We start from the raw sequence: 17,401 nt of genomic DNA, 5'->3' as shown, positions 1-17,401 counted from the left end.
TCATAAAAAACTCAATCCTCTGGCGTGAGAATTCAGAATGTGATTAGTAAATCTAATTGTCTGTTTCAATTCAACATTTCAGTATGTAATTTTTCTATTTGTTTCTGTACCTGTGTGTGGCTCTGGCTAAAACAATTTAGAATTTAATTGTAAATCTAATCGACTTCCTGTTTCAATTTGATATTTCAGTTTTTAAACTAAAAAAATAATAAATTGTACCTGTGGGCTCAAAAGATAACGCTTTGAAAAAGGGAACTCCTGAAGTATGCGCACCAAGATGGCGCACAACATGAACTAAGGTTATGTACCAGGTTGGGGTTCAGGTTATACGACATCTTGGTGCTTTAGGAGCACCTGAGAATGTCATGAATTTTTCAGTTATCTCCATGTATTACCACAAGCTTAAAATCTGATTAGAGCTATAAAGGATATTGGGTACTTCCATAGTATGTGTACCAGGTTAGGGCATAATTCAGTGGCGGCGCGTGGTCATTTTGACAACCGGGGCAAGCTACTGCGGGGCCAAGTCACCCCCATCTACGGGGACAGGATGAGCGCTGTAAGTTCTCCCATCATTTTAGGAGTATAAAAACCATTCCGTCGGTAACAACCAATCGGCAAAAGCGACAATTTTTAACGATGAGAAAGTGTCTTTAAAACCGGTCCAAGTCAAGGGATTAATAAATATAGACATAGTTTATTTTGAAACCTCTTTCAAAAGGAAAGGCAATATTTACCCAGATAAATACAAAGACATATTAACAGAAACTTCGGGAAAGCAGACAAAACCTAAAATAAGGTTTAAAACGTTACTATGAAGAAAGGAAAGCTAATGCAAAGATAAGGACATGCGTCGCTCGCTCACAGATATATATGCTGCTAGACTTCTACTGCTTGAACATATATGCAACACGCCGCGGTTTCTTGGAAGCAGAATGCTCAATAACGCGCTGATTAAAGTCATGCATCCCAGAAATTACGCCTCTGTGAATGGATAAAACAGCCAAGGAATTTAATCTATCTTGCTTCATTGTGTTTCTGAGATACGTTTTAATACGCTTCAGCGTGCTGAATGTTCGCTCTGCGTCGGCGGAAGAAATAGGCGTCAAAATGATGTCCAGAAATTTTGCAGACGCCGCAAAGGTAGTTACTAGAGTGTTATCTATGAGGAACCCATAGAGCGCGCAAGTTGATGTGATGTTCAAAAAAGTTTGATTGGTGTATATACATCGCAATTCATTTTCCAATTTTCCCACGTTTATAATGGGGTAAAATTTGGAGACAGTAGCCAACAAATGGATGGGAAATTGACGTGCAAATTTTGAAAAATTTTTGGGCTTCATCAAAGAGAACGCGGCAAGGTGTTCATTGCGCAGACGATCGCCTATTTGATTCACCAGAATGTCACAGCATTCCTTTGCAGACAAAATCAAACGCTGCGTTGTTTGCCCACGGCGTAAAGAAGCACCCCATGTGTCGTCGTATTTTATTGTTTCCCGGATACGAGATACAGCATCGCAGAAGTCTGAAATACACGACTGCACAGACGCTCCATCCATTAGCCTTGACTGCAATGCGCCGTATAATGCATCCACGTGATAGAATATTGTGGAGAAAAAAGCGAAAAAAAATGAAAACTCACCATCTTCTAGCAGACGCTTTAGACCTGCCGCCTCCCTCACAGAGCGTTCGTCCCAAACCGGAGAGCTCTGAATGCCATTGAAACACTCAATGAGCTCAGACCTAATTTCGGACACGCCCTGCACCACGCGTGATTGGAAGTTCCAACGTGTTGGTGCACAAGCTGGGAGACGGCGGCTACATATCTGCAGAGCGCTTCGGCGAAACAGAAAAAAATGAAGAAAACCCCGAAACATTTGCAAAAAATATACGGACGAGAGGGGTATCAAGACATATATTTTTAATAACGAGGTTAAATTGGTGTGCATAACAATGTAAAAAATGCGCATGAGGAAAATCTTCTTTTATATAAACTTGAACACCATGTTTCGACCCACTCATGACTACCGCGCCGTCATAAGTTTGGAGGCGCAGTTCTTACCACTTCATGGCAGCTCCTGCCACGAACGAACCGCGGCAGCTCTTGCCATGGTTTTATAGCGCTATTCAGTATTCAGTAATCAGTATTAACGGTATATTCACAAATTAATGTACCAGATTTTATTTGATCATGTGGAATTATATCTACTTAAACCCTAACCCTAACCCCAAATCAATCAAAACTGTATCCATAAGAAAAACGTTCCAACTTACCCAATATTTGTCACAATAATAGACAGCCCTGTCTTTACGGCCCACCTGCCGCGGTTACGGCAGCAAAATTTTACCTGCCATTGGTTTTCAATTTGCTGCCGCGGTAACGGCAGCTCGACATTGGTTTGTGGCAGCTAAAAAGTCAGTTGCCATGAGTTTGGCCGTAGCGGCCATGGTATGGAAATACCGCCATGGTTTTGCGGCAGCTGCAGATGCCACAGAATACTTAAAACTGCACTTGTAAGTTTGAGCTATCAATTTTGACTTCGCGTTGTAAGGCTGTAACACTTCTTTCAGCACAGCCGATATCCCGCAAGCCGTGCAATCAACGATTGGTACAAAGCTGTGAAATCTCTCGGTAGGTTTACCATCTTTCACAAACCGAAAAATCACAGCCAGTTGGGAAACGCACGTGATGTCAGTTGTCTCGTCAGACTGAATCGAAAGGAACTGGCAATTTTGAATTTCCAGAGCCAAATGTTGTAAATAAATTTTATACATTGAGTCGAGCAAATCATTTTGGATATCCTTAGATGTCCCTTTCGAAACAGTTGCGGCATCAAGATGATCTCTCAATACTGTATCTAGGGATGCGGTGTATTCCACCATATCCAAAAATACCCCTCTATTAGAAGAGCCAGTCCGTTCATCGTGCCCACGGAGGGACAGCTCGTGACAACCAATGAACTTCAAAACATCTATCAATCTACCGAGAACATGGCGGTTTTTCTCGACGTTTCGGTTGTGCCGACGAATAGAAACCGCGCGTCCTTCATCCAACTGTGCTGCAATATTAACATTTCCGAATGTTCGATATTTTACTGCATTGTCCAGATGCTCCATAGAAGATTGATGATCCCTGGCACGCTCGGAAAGATGTTTAAGATCTCTAAAACCAAATTTACACCAACGTGAGTCACGGGCGGTAGCAAAAAGTAGGCAATAAAAACAAAAAAGTGCATTTTTGTCCTCGCTGTAACAACCATTCGTGTTTTTTATACCAAGTTTCTGCGCAGAATGTACGCCGACGCTTTCCTCCGTCATGGGATTGTTCCAGTGAACAATTTTTTGGTTGATAAGGCCCAAGACGTTGTACCTCTAATTTGCGAAAACGGAGTGCGAAGTAGTGCATCAACCTTATTCATTATGAGGTCTAAGGCTAAGAAATGCGAAGCCGGACAGTCTGTGCAACCGATATTGAGGTATTTTTCGAATGTTTTTTATTATACCGAAAAAACAACCGTGGCATTGCCCCGGTTGGCCCTATTGACGCGCCGCCACTGCGAGTTACGCATTCCTGGAGAAGGATAAACACAAGATTCGAAGGTCGCGATATTCGAATTGGCCATCGCTGGGCCTCGAAGTTTTCAGATGAAGGCCGGGAAATATGTCTTTGGTTCTGTAATTTCGATATAGTTCTCCATGAAGCAAAATATCTAAAAAATAATGAATATTTCAAATGACCATCGACATAAAACGCATTAAAAATGATATTTATGAGTTATGACGTCACTGTTAAGCTCTCTGTCTCATTTGCTGCATGCTGCCTAGTGCTATGATGTCTATGGTATCAGTGGCGTAGCCAGCCCAAAATTTTGGGGGGGGCCAAATTTGAAAATTTTAGAAATTATATTGGGTTTAAAACACCGTTCTTCAAGCGCCCGTTCTTCAAGCGCAAAACAACAACAGTTGGTCACCAAGCAAACTGATTCAATTACTCAGCTGGATTTTTGTGAATACAAAATCCATTAATAAACAATTTTTTATTTGAAACAAAAAATATTAACAACGCAATTTGAATAAGTAAAATACATCGCCCCAATTAAAAGTTCATCCTTCGCTTCCCGCCAACTATGCTCGACACAACTCGATTAATTTTCTCCTCGGTGACCATTTCACGGTGACAGTGAAGCACACACAAATCAGAAAGGCGATTGGACGTCATTGATGAGCGCAGCCATGTCTTTACCCGTTTCATGCATGAGAAAGACCGCTCAGCCTCAACGGTGGTTGCTAGTAGCGTCATAACGATCTGTATTGCGGTGTACACGCTTGACGAGACAAGATGCCACAAAACTGGTGGATTAGGAATGGAATTCTTAAAAATTTTGGGGGGGGCCATGGCCCCTCTGCCCCCCCCCCCATGGCTACGCCTATGTATGGTATATCCACAATATACTTAAGCATCCTGAACAATTTTGTGTTTACCCCCAAACAGAATTTTTATGTCAAAACACTGAAACATTTATTACATGTGAAAGTATAATTAAAAAATTCGACAAAATTTTTTGGCGGTGCTTTTTAGCATGTGAATTTCTCTTCGGGAAAACGAAAGCAATTACTGATAAGAAAATTCATAATGCACATGAAAGTGTATAGCGATAAATCTGTTTCTAGAGATATCCAAATTGATCAATACATATTTGCTGGTTCATGAAAGCAGGCTTATAGCAGGGTTGTCCAAAACGAATCGAATATTCGAATATCAAGGTATTCGAATACCTTTTCGGCTGATTTTCGAATAATTCCGAATAGTAGCCACTTTTCGCCGTAAACGTGGTGTTTCGTTTTACGAGAATCTTTAAACGACTTTTTAAATCGGCACTTTGATTGTTTATATTCTGTGCGACCGTACGTCGCATAGTGTTGCGACACATTTGCACGTTTGCGTGGGTGGACATTGCCGACATTCGTGTACGAGGCTTTTAATTTACAAATTCATTTCCATTACGTCGAAAAATTGAGAAGGTATGTTTCTTTTATTTCTATGTGGCCTGCTTATTATTCGCATGAGTCTTCTCAAGCAGGATTTGTGTAACCTTATATTTGGGTCTTAGGGTCTGCCAATCATGATATTTAATCGCAGGCTGGTTATCGTTACTTTAAAAAGAAAAACGGCCACCAAGATAAAGTGATTTGTGACCCTTTCGTTTTGCCGATTCAGCAAAACACGACAGGGACAGGAAAACACAGCTGTGAAATAACCCGTGGACGTACAGTGTAGTACTTATCACATTCCAAAATTATTTCAACATTCGGGTTAATAGGTTGTCCAAAATGATTGCCGCTTTACAACTTAAATTTACCGCTCAATTGTTGAAAATAGTTAATTCTGTGAGTATGATTCTACCAAACTAACATGATCTGGTTCTAAACATATAAAATTATTAGCGAATTTTTCTACCCGTCTTATTGGAGGCCTATATGGAAAAACCCCTTTTTTGAGTGCTAAATTAGACATCGTCCTATTTGCCATGTGGACTTATTAGCCGGGAAATACGGTATTTATAGCCGTAATTGTTACGATATCCAATAAATTGTCACAAGTTGGAAAAACAAGTCGATTTATTAGAAAATAATTTTAGGCAAATAATTCTGATAACGATAGTTAAAAGTATTCATCCTTTCCAGGATGATTTTTTGTTGCGCAAAATAATCCAATCCATGACTGGTACCAGCATTTAAAATGTCATGCCGTATTAATTTAATTCTGTTCAACGTGACTCATGGTTGTATCGACTATCTGTGGACATAAAATGTGTAGTAAACTGACCGATATTATTAAATATTGATTCCTATTTTCATATTGATAAAATATTGAAAGTATTAATGCCAAATACAACGGGTATTTGTGGACATGAAATACGTGGTAAACTGCCCAATTATAACTAATTTCGGATTCGTGTTTACAAAATAATAAAACTAATAATTCTAAAATGCAACGGCGATCTGTGGCCTTCAAATGTGTGGTAAACTGCCCGATTTACCAACATTTGAGTTATGATAATAGAATTAAATTAACACGGTAAGGCATTTTAAGTAGTGGTATCGGTCATGGATTCGAATATTTTGCGCAGCACAAAATCATCCTAGTAAAGAGTCCATACTTTTAAATACAAACCAATGGCAAACCATTATACAAATTAGTTCCCAAGAGCGGGATAAAATATAAATGCTTTTTCCGACTTGTGACAATTTTTCGTGAGTACGAAAATAAGAATCAAAACTAATCAATGACATTAAACAACATGATGCGCAACTCCGGCATTTTTGTCCGAAGATCGTATTCGATAGCACGCTCCAATGCACATACTTGACGAGACGAAAACGAGCGGATGTGTGCTGCTTTCAAGGCGTAGCACGAATGGTGTTCGTGCCTGCTTTGACAGTTGTTGTCGATTTTAATGATATTTTGGAAAGTTAAGGTAAAAAGGTAAGGTAAATACTATTGTTGTATATCACACCCGGGCATCGCACTGTTAAGTACATGTGGGAAAGCCAGCCTTTGTCAAATACTACGAAGTTATTAATTCAGTACGGTACGTAGTTGCCCATTGCCGAAATTACATATTTACTTACCCCTTATGGTTTCAAATAGTTCATGCACCTCCAGTTAGATTTTTTTAATCAGAGAGGATATATAATCATTGTTGATTGCTGCTTATTGTAACATACTATTGCGCATTCACTTTTATTTGCGTATTGAATCAAAGTGTTAACAAGTTCACCTAACATTTCAATCATACCGTTCTATATTGTATAGACTGATCTCTCAAGTATTTGGAGCCACGAATGCTTGTAATTTTCTGACTAAACCCTTTTATTAGTTGGTTTATATACCAAATTCAGTAAAATATTTTTTACATAAAACATGAGATATTGGATTTTTTAGCTTTTCCATTCTAAATCATATAGACTGCTTTATTTATTCTTAACGAAAATTAATAAACCCCTCCTCTTTCTTCAGATGTGAAAGTTGTGGACAAACCTGTCTAAGCATTGTGAGACTCCTGCAGCACAAGAGGTATATCAATCAAGAAATTAAGCCGACATAAAGCAAAACTTTTAACTATTCGTCTAATCTCAATTTCCTATTATTTATTCACAGGACAACTATAGCAGAAGGGGAGATATCAGTGACAGTGTGATTCCAATAAATATAATTAGAGTACTCCATAAATGTTTGCAATAGAAAAACAACCTGTGGAGGCTAGGCTTGCACGTAATTGACAAAAATCAATTCCGTAATTACGGCCAAATCGTTTACGTAATGACCCCGTAATTGCGATATTTTTTTCACACTTTTAAACCTATCATAACAACCAATTTAATCCACTTTTATTCCGAATGGGACATCGACAGTTGGGACAGTTTGGTTTTCATATTTCCGCCAGTACTACACGCCAGCGACAGATGCTAAAGACAAATATCAAGGAGTGCATTCAAATTAATTTTATTCTGATTTTTGTCTTTTGTGTTAGCTTTGATTTTCCTTTATCAACTTTATCACCCAATTTAATGTGATCAATTTTATCATTACCAACACTGGTAAGTGGTAATATATATATTTATGAAACGATAGTTGACTTTTTTTAAATCATATTAACGTATTAATACGAGTTTCGTATTAACTAAAAATTCCGGGTTTCTAATTTATAAATCAACGACGAGCGTATTCTCTCGTTTGATTATACTTGCGCTTGCCTCGCGACGAAGACTTGTTATTGTACCGTTTTTTTACATTATCCGACTTTACTACCTAGTTAGCATTTTATAATAATTATTGATGCCGACTTATTTACGATATTCCGATTACCATGCTTCATTTTACAATAAATTATTTCGCGGCCTAAATGTTATAACATTATTTGCGATAAATTTAGATCAAATATTAATTATTTGCGCATAATTTAAATACCGTACTTATATGACATGCCTTCTCCGAAAATACAAAGTTATATCGCAAAACAATGCATTTGGTGACATTTATTTTGCACTCACGAAAATATTAATTTACTTTTCTAACTCAAGTCGACACAAGTTTGGTCGAGTGCCGGTGGTATTTGAGTCGACGATAAATCAAAATAAGTTGCCGCATTTGGTAAAGACTTAAAGATATTGTAAAGACATATTTGGCCGAAATAGTGCGAGGCATTGTGAAAACAAGGCCAAGTCCGGACAGATATATAACGATAATACCGGTAACAGAACATCAAGATTTTGTAATAGAAAATGGCTCTCGCGCAGTATAAACATGGGAAATCCCGTCTTTTTGTTGTTTCTCTGCCGTCTGAATCGCTTTACCGATGCCGAAAAGACTAAGTTGCGTTGGTTCATTACGCAATTTCTCTTCCGTCGTCATATTGCTGTTTGATAAGCGCGACATTAATTATCACGGCTTTTACAAATAGACCATGTTTGGTAAGTTGTCTCTTACATTCTTTAGTCATTTCACCCGAAGAAGTTGAAACCAGGTGTGTTGGCGTCCATCGGTCTCGACACAATTCTATCCCATATCTACGCTTAATATGTACATTTGCCATGCTAGATAAGTTGATAATAGATTAGTAAATGGCAACGCGTTATGCCTTCTCCATCTGCGTAACAAGAGAGAGAAAAACGGCTGCGAATACCGGAACTCTAACTTCTTCTACTTTTTAAACTTTAATTTTTTACAATCGACGGAATTGACTGCTCTAAAGAGAGCTCGTTTCAATCGCGAAAGCGCTCCACCAATAATTACGTAATTCGTAACTTCGCTTCCGTAACTCGAAATAATTCCGTAAATTACGTGCAAGCCTAGTGGAGGCATGCAAAGACATTTGACCCTCCGGTAGAGTTGTGTATGGCCCCCACATCCTGCGGGACTTGAGGAAAATAACTAAAAATTCCAAAGCGTAAGATTGCATAAACGGTCTTATTTGTAAAAAGGCACAAAACACGCCAGACATACTTAAAACAGCTTTGGAAAATGAGAATTACGGATAACTCACTGCATCTGTGTTATATTTGGTTCATCAACTTTTGGTAGTACTATAGAAGAAATTCCAGAAGGGGTATAACCATCCTTCATGATAAAATACTATCATATATTTTTTGGACAACTTCAATCTAGACCAGGGATCTCAAACTCGCGGCCCCAGAGAACTTCTAGTGCGGCCCTCGAACGCTTAACAATAATTGTAATAGTATTATGGAATTTTATTTTTATCTAAATGTAATAGATTTTTCAAACCTTTTAAAGTGAAATTGATTATTCACACAAAAAACAATTTACTGAAAGTAGTTTTGGAATATTAATTTTTTTTGTCCACATTTTGACCCAATTAAGAATACACAAGCTAGCAAAAGAATACTTGAATAAAACACTTGAGTGATTAAATTAAACGCAAAGTACATGAAGAAGGTGGCATTTTCAAAGAAAATGGGAGTTGCAACATTTCTGCTTTTCACAAAATTCTGAAGCACATTGCTTAATTTGTCATATTTCCATCAATACAATGAAAAAACACAATAAGCTCAGCAGTCAATATGACAAATTCGAACAGAAAATTTCCATGTGCTTGTATATTAATATAATTATTCAACGAATTAGCAATAATAATTCAAGCAATCCTATGCCACGCAATGTGGTGCGAAATGTCTTGTCGAAAAAATCTGTCATTTGTTTTTTTCTATACATAAAATGATAAAAGTAACTTTTTTTGCATTACTGGAATTAACTAAACATTCGCAAAGATCCAGATTAACCCATGATCATGTGGCCTCGTCAGTTAGAGTTGGTACTATAAAATCATTTCAGCCTGGCCTTAGTATGCTGGTGACACAAAAAAGATGCCAAACGTCAGGACAAATGTAATTATTAAAACATTGAGTTTATGTTGTAGTATTTTTGTTAATTTTAGGTTCATATATTAAGATTAAGTATTATTATTTCCTTATTCAAAGCTTGTTCAAAAATGATTTTGATGGTTGTACGTAGAATTTTATGATTGATATAATAATGAAATGATAAAAGTAACTTTTTTGCATTACTGGAATTAATTAAACCTTCGCAAAGATCCAGATTAACCCATGATCATGTGGCCTCGTTAGTTAGAGTTGGTACTATAAAATCATTTCAGCCTGGCCTTAGTATGCTGGTGACACAAAAAAGATGCCAAACGTCAGGACAAATGTAATTATTAAAAAAACATTGAGTTTATGTTGTAGTATTTTTGTTAATTTTAGGTTCATATATTAAGATTAAGTATTATTCATTCCTTATATTAAAATTACTAACTTTGGACTTTGTCATTATCTGCAAAATGTTCCACACAAATCTTTCCGCTATCGCGTTTGTAATCTTCTCTGATAAAAAAAAAAACGTCTATGATGTCCAGAATTGCTTTTTACAGCTTGCCTGCCATTCCAGCTTTCCAAGTGAGCAAAACTTTTTAGATATAGAGATTATTTTGTTTCGTTACAGGCGCAAAAAGGCAGGTACTACTCGTAAAAAAGACGCCGAGTAGCAAAAGCGAGCGGAAAACGGACGCGAACGGCGACGAGAAATATATGCATTGGAGCGTATCATGAAATACAATCTTTCGCCTGTAGTCTTATGGAGTGACGTCAGAGTTGCCTATCATGTTGTTTAATGTCATTGAACTAATTATATTCGGCACAATATCACGGCAATTTGTGGACATAAATTGTGTGGCAAACTCGCGATTAATATTAATTTTTGATTCCTATTTTCGTATTTACAAAATACAACTGCGATCTGTGGACTTACAATGTGTGGTAAACCACCCGATTATAAATAGTTTTTGATTCCTATTTTCATATTTATGAAATAATAAAAGTATTATTACTCAAACATACAACGGCGATCTGCTAACTTAAAATGTGTGGTAAAGTTCCCAAATATAATTAATTTTTGATTCGTATTTTTGTACTCACGAAAAAATTGTCACAAGTCGGAAAAATACCTCATACTTTATCCCGCTTTTCGACAAATAATTTGGATAATGGTTGGTATTTAAAAGTATGGCCGTTTTACTAGGGTGATTTTGTGTTGCGCAAATATTCAAATCCATCATCGATACCACTATTGTCGTATTAATTTAATTCTGTTAACATAACTCATGGTATATAAAATATATACTGCAATAATCTGCAAATATGAAATGCCTGGTAATATAGCTAGGTTGGAACTTGTAGATAGCAGTTATTCCATTGCTTATTGTATGGAAATTCCTACATACATTTAGATAAGCTTCAATTAGTGGATTTTATTTTCGAAGTACTCGAAATTTCATATTCGAAAAAAATAATTTCGAATGTATTCGAAATAGTGAACTATTCGGTATTGGCCATCCCTGGCTTATAGATTTGTAAAAATCAATTTACAATTGTGAAAGTGCCCTTTAGAACTTCATTATGATACCGTCATCATCATTAACGATCTAAGTTTTCAAGGCACAATGAATAGTACATATTCTACACCAAGAGAAAAATATTTTAATCTCATTGGTTATTTGAAACTTGGAATTAAATTAGCTTGTTAAAAAAATAAGTAAAATCATGTATTTTTTCCTCCGTCACGATAAGGACAAAATATAGTACAAAAATTTCTTTTCTCGAATTAACAATGTTGGCATCGCAGTTTAAAGGATTTCGGATCTAAAGACTATATCCCACATTGCCTAATGGCCAATAAAATAACTATTAATGTCATTTATTATTCTCCTAGTATAAAAACAAACGCACGAATGAATATGGCAGAAAATATTTCAAAACTTGTATAAAAACATTTTCAAAATTTCGACTTTTTAAATTCAACCAAAATTTCAAAAGAACACAAGTAAATTATACCTGCATTGTAATTAGGTTATTGCATTACGTTGCTTACAAGCCTAGGGCAAACGTCTTTCTAACGATCCATTATGTAAGAAACCTTTTATACAATGCACACAAACATGTGGGTTCTTCCTTATGTTGTCAGTATAAATTGTTTTTGTAAATGAATTTTACTCAAAAAGCTCATCATTAATTGTAAACAGGGTCGGGTCTTTTTCATGTGTGAGTTTGCTCATACCAATCTAAATGAAGTAATTGCGCGAATCCTTACCACATTTTTTACATACATAAGAAGTCTTTCAAGTGACTTTGTTCATTCACACATAAACTTGATAAAAACAAAGATGCCACAATGTTTACAAATTTGAAGTTTCTATCCAGTATGAATTCGCTCATGGGTATGTAAACTGGATATGTGTGAAAAATTCTTACCACATTGTTTACAAACATAAGGTTTCTCCCCAGTATGAGTTCGCTTATGCACATGTAAACCGGACGGCTGCAAAAAAACTTTTCCACATTGTTCACAAACATAAGATTTCTTTTCAGTATGAGTTCGCTCATGTACTTGTAAATTAGACAATCGTGAAAAACATTTTCCACATTGCTTGCAAACATGAGGTTTCTCTCCAGTATGAGTTAGTATATGATCTTGTAAACTAGATGATTGCGAAAAACTTTTACCACATTGTTTACAGATATAGGGTTTCTCCCCAGTATGAATTCGCTTATGCACTCGTAAATGCGATGACTGTGTAAAACACTTTCCACATTGTTTACAAATATAGGGTTTTTCTCTAGTATGAGTTCGCTTGTGCACTTTTAGATGAGATAGTTGTGTAAAAGCCTTTTCGCATTGCTTACATATGTAAGGTTTTTCACCAGTATGGGTTCTCATATGCAGATTTAAATTCTGATTTGATTTGAAGTTCTTCCCGCATTGTTGGCAAAGAATTCGTTTATCTTCACTGCTAGTTTGTAAATTTGACCCTGGTCTGATGTTAGTGTTTATATAGGTTACATCAATTTTCCCAGTTCCAGTTTTATCGATCAAACCACTCTCTCGACATTGCACAAGAACATAGAGTTTCTTTTCACCATCACTATGTGAAGAAGTTTTACTTGCAATAACTTCTCCGTAATGCTCCTTCACAGTGTTGATAGGCATATCAGTTGCATGTTCATTCAAATCGCCAGTTCCATCGTCAATGTGCAAAAACATATGCTTTTTCAATCTTGGCCCTGATGAGAGGTTTTCATCACAGATAAGGCAGGGAAATAGATTTTCAGTGGATTCCATGATTTTAATACAGAATATCTAAAAATCAAGTATCCAGTCATTACCCAACAAATCAAACAAAAAACAACATTCAATAAGTAAAAGATGGATAATCGACTAACAACAGAATTGATAGGAGGTTGGGAGGACCATACAGTCACTGAATCAAAACAACTCTTCTGGCATAAAAAAAGGTTGACAGATTACATTTTATATTATACCAATTATTAAGAATATTGCCACAAATAGTCACATTTCTGCATTTATGTATTCCATAATAAAAAAAAATGATAAACAATAACAATTTGATATTGACTGCTGTAATCAATAAAATACTGTATTTTTGGCTAACAAGTGTTTCCGTCTTAGGGCATGTTTGTTTGTTTCGGTAGAATCATACACAAAAATAACTATTGACAATAAAGTGAATGAATTATAAAGATGTTCCTGCAATTTTAAATATTAATTATCATGTTTGTTAGTGCTTCACAAAATACCTATTCTAACACCAGTCATTGTTTTTAACGAAACCATTTACTTCCTTGACAATAGTCAATGGCAACAAATAAAGGTAGCGTAACAATTGAAATTTTTGCACTTGTTCAAACATATTTCCCATCTAATTGTAAATCAAATAGTTCAGTAGTCTATTTTTGCTCTGGAAGAGTTTTAGCTGAGGTAGATTATAAGTGGTTTCCTGTACACTGAAATAACCACCTTGTGCAAAATAGAAGTGAATCCACAAAAAATTTTTAAGCGTGTGGTATTATGCACACAAATCTTAAAAAAGATTTCCAAATATATTTACATATCATTTTTGGACTTAATTCCCAGTTTTGAAAAAAATAGGTTACACAGGTTATACTTGTTTCATCGTCTTTTGCGACCATGAGTATGCCTTCGTAAAATATTTTTCACATTGCTCACAAACATCGCAAAACCCTGCGCATTAGTGAATGTTTAGGTAAATGTATATTCCAGAGAGGAAGGACAATAGTTGTCTTCATCCGACGTACTCTTCTCACATTATTCATGTTACTCTCCAGTATGAGTTCGCTCATGCACTTGTAATCCAGGCAATCGCGTAAAGCTGCTACCACATTGTTTACAAATATACGGTTTCTCTCCAGTATGAGTTCGCTCATGCGCTCGTAATGTGTGTGATCGGGCAAAGCTTCTACCACAGTGTTTACAAATGTACGGCTTTACTCCAGTATGAATTCGCTCATGCTTACGTAAAGTAGATTTTTCTACAAAACGTGTTCCGCATTGTTCACAAACATAAGGTCTTTCCCCAGTGTGAATTCGCTTATGCACTTGTAAATTGTTTGAACGAGTGAAACTCTTTCCACATTGTTTACAAGCATAAGGTTTTTCTTTAGTATGAGTTCGTTCATGATCTCGTAAAGTGGATAATCGTGAAAAAGCCCTTGCGCAGTATTTACAAACAAAAGGCCTATTTCCACTATGAGTTTTCTCGTGTCTACATAAACTTTTCAATCTTGGAAAAGCTCTTCCGCACTGTTTACAAACATAAGGTTTTTCTCCAGTGTGACTTCGCTCATGAGAATGTAACGTGGATGGTCTAGTAAAATTCTTTCCACATTGTTTACAAACATAAGGCTTATCTCCGGTATGACTTCGTTCATGCCTATTTAGAGCAGCTAACTGGGAAAAACATTTACCGCAATCTTTACAAATATAAGGTTTCATTCCAGAATGAATTCGGTCATGTACACGTAAATGGGATAATTGCGAAAATCCCTTTCCACATATCTTACAGACATACGGTTTCTCTCCAGTATGGGTTCGCCTGTGCACATTTAAATGGGATGATTGCGAATAACTCTTCCCACATTGTTTACAAATATATGGTTTCTCTCCTGTATGAGTTCTCATATGCACTTTCAAAATTTGTTTCCCCTTCAATTCCTTCCCACATGTTTGGCAAACATATGGTCCATGTCTACTGTTGGTTTGTATATTTAAATCAGGTTTTATGTCAATATCAACATGTGACTGGTTCTGCCCACAGTTTTCTGATTTCTCAGTTTGACAAACCAAACCGCCCATTATATATTGTGCGTGAACATCGAGTTTCTCTTTATCACCCCTAGGTAAATAAGTTTCACTGGTAATAACATTTCCACAATGCTCATCGGAGCTGGAATGCTGGTTAGTTCCCACAATGTTACCAGATATATATTGATCCAAATCTTTAGTCTCATAATTACCATTATCAATAAGTGATCGTGAATGATGAAAAGTTTTCATCACCAAAAAGGCAGGGAAATATATTGAATACTATGATTTTGATATAATTTGTAATTTTTGTATCCTAAAATGTCTAAAAAGAAGAATACGGTAAATTATTTTGCATTCATTATCATAATAGGCATTTTATTAAAATAATTACTTGCACTGGAAGTTTTACAAAAGCACAGGCTAGGTATTTTTAGTTGAAAGCGTGATATAATTATATTACACTCTCATATTATATTTACACTCTTGGAGGGGGCTCTTGGCAGTGTAGACTTTCTGCAAAAAATCCAAAAAACGAATCTAAAAGAGTTAAATTATATACATTAAGGCTGTAAATTTGACACTTGTCAAACACATTAATAAATTAGGGGTCGAATCTTTTTCCTTTTGGTATTTTTGTAAGACCTAAAAGGTCGCTGCGCGATTGCATTTTGTTACAATCGCCGACTGTTTTCGTCAGCGTGAAACGTCAAACCTTAAACATCTTTACGTCGGTGTTTATTCTCCCTAAATCAAAAATTTCATCCGGCATATACATGTATTGTTCCACAATGACGACAATAATTGCTTTTTTGTTCTCGTGGGGAATTATGAATTCAATGTAAAAAACATGATAATATATATATTATAGTCATCGGCGACGAGATGCTAAAAATAATTAATAAAGAGTTGAATCTGCAACTCAAATTTCTTGATTGAAAAGCGCCATTATGAAATATTGAAACTAAAACTCAAAACGGAAGATAACACTATAAGTTTTGTTTCAGCGGACTCACGACAGATTTAAAACGCTTTTTTAGACATTGTAAATGACAATATTTGGTGTTATGTTAGGTTTTCTTTGGTTATTCATCGTGGTAACTGAAATCGATACGCAGTCACAATTGTGCGCGCGATGTACCGTATTTTCCCGAAATTACGCCTATATCGAGAATAGGACGACTCCCTAAAAACGGCCTTAAAACAACAATTTTATGAAAAATCGCACATAAGCCGGTCCTACGAATCGTGACACGCCGGACACCTCAAGAAAAACGTAAAAGAGAACAAAATTACTGTAACGCAAACATTTCTGCGTGTTAGCGAGGGCCGTAGGTGGATTATTACCGGTAATTTATGTTAAATAAAGTCTATATTGCTTTCCAGTGTGTCGTGATTGTGTCGGGAGTTTAAAATAGAGTTCCTGAATCAGCATAAAACGGCGATTAATTTCCTCCCTTGTCCGTTTCAAGGAAAGAAATAACACTGTATTAACACATTCTTATAAATCGCTACGAATCTTAACACGCCAGACTTATGAAAGGCGCAGAAAGAAAACAGAATTGCTGTAACACAAATATTTCTCAAGTTCATCATTTCTGTTTGTTAGAGACGGCCGTAGATTCTTATTCGTAACTCTCACTTGTAAATTCATGTTAATAAAGTCTATATTGCTTTTCATGCGTCGTGATTTGTATTAGTGGAAGGGATTGTTGTCGGGAAACCCAAAAAACACCGAAATTTGCATAAATTTCAAAAACACTCCCTCGTTCCGCCGCAAATAAAATTCCCGTCGTAAACGAAAGTGAGATTTACCGTCGCTTATGTTAATCTCGAAGAAGACTTCTTATCAATGAACTAAAACCCGGAAAAACTAGACCGACAGTTTGCGACCGATTGCTAAATAAAACAGTGGAGTTCATCAACGTACCCGCCGCAATCTAGCGACTTTTGTCGTGGGTACGTATACGTGCCCACCGCATGGAAAGGGTTAATCTCGAAGAATGTTGCGCGAACATTTCCGATTCCAACTTTGATCCCCCCTTCTTCTTAAGAATCCTGGCTGCGCACCTGCTTATAAATAATGTCATTTTTGAATTCCGCCTCTTTGCCATATTTCGAGGCTATACTGTTGTCAAATTTTATTAAAGCTGTTATTGCTTATTTGGACAGTTACAAAATTAGCCAAGTCAGTCTTTTGAAAAG

The 17,401-nt window shown here is 36.3% G+C and overlaps 3 protein-coding genes across 3 annotated transcripts in view; 1 reads left to right on the top strand and 2 right to left on the bottom strand.

Moving 5' to 3' along the window:
• LOC120330489 (uncharacterized) overlaps positions 1-17,401 on the top strand; it is a 280,708-nt gene that overhangs the window by 49,096 nt on the left and 214,211 nt on the right. The window lies entirely within an intron of this gene.
• LOC120330414 (uncharacterized) lies at positions 11,313-13,195 on the bottom strand. Its single transcript, XM_039397378.2, has one exon. It carries the CDS (start codon positions 13,193-13,195, stop codon positions 12,269-12,271), a length of 927 nt encoding a protein of 308 aa, XP_039253312.2. The 3' UTR covers positions 11,313-12,268.
• LOC120344081 (uncharacterized) overlaps positions 13,213-17,401 on the bottom strand; it is a 32,702-nt gene continuing 28,513 nt past the window's right edge. Inside the window, exon 4 of the mRNA XM_078112623.1 lies at positions 13,213-15,478. Coding sequence (XP_077968749.1) covers positions 14,210-15,478 — 1,269 coding nt within the window. The 3' untranslated portion in view covers positions 13,213-14,209. The remainder of the gene's footprint in view (positions 15,479-17,401) is intronic.

This window comes from Styela clava, chromosome 5 (genome assembly GCF_964204865.1).
Source record: "Styela clava chromosome 5, kaStyClav1.hap1.2, whole genome shotgun sequence".
NCBI lineage: Eukaryota > Metazoa > Chordata > Ascidiacea > Stolidobranchia > Styelidae > Styela > Styela clava.
Note: the sequence above shows the minus strand (reverse complement) of the source record. Positions and strands in the feature narration are given on the sequence as shown.

Bases quoted from the DNA above. Each gene is read 5' to 3' on its own strand.
- LOC120330414 (XM_039397378.2), bottom strand. From the start codon at position 13,195: ATGGAATCCACTGAAAATCTATTTCCCTGCCTTATCTGTGATGAAAAC.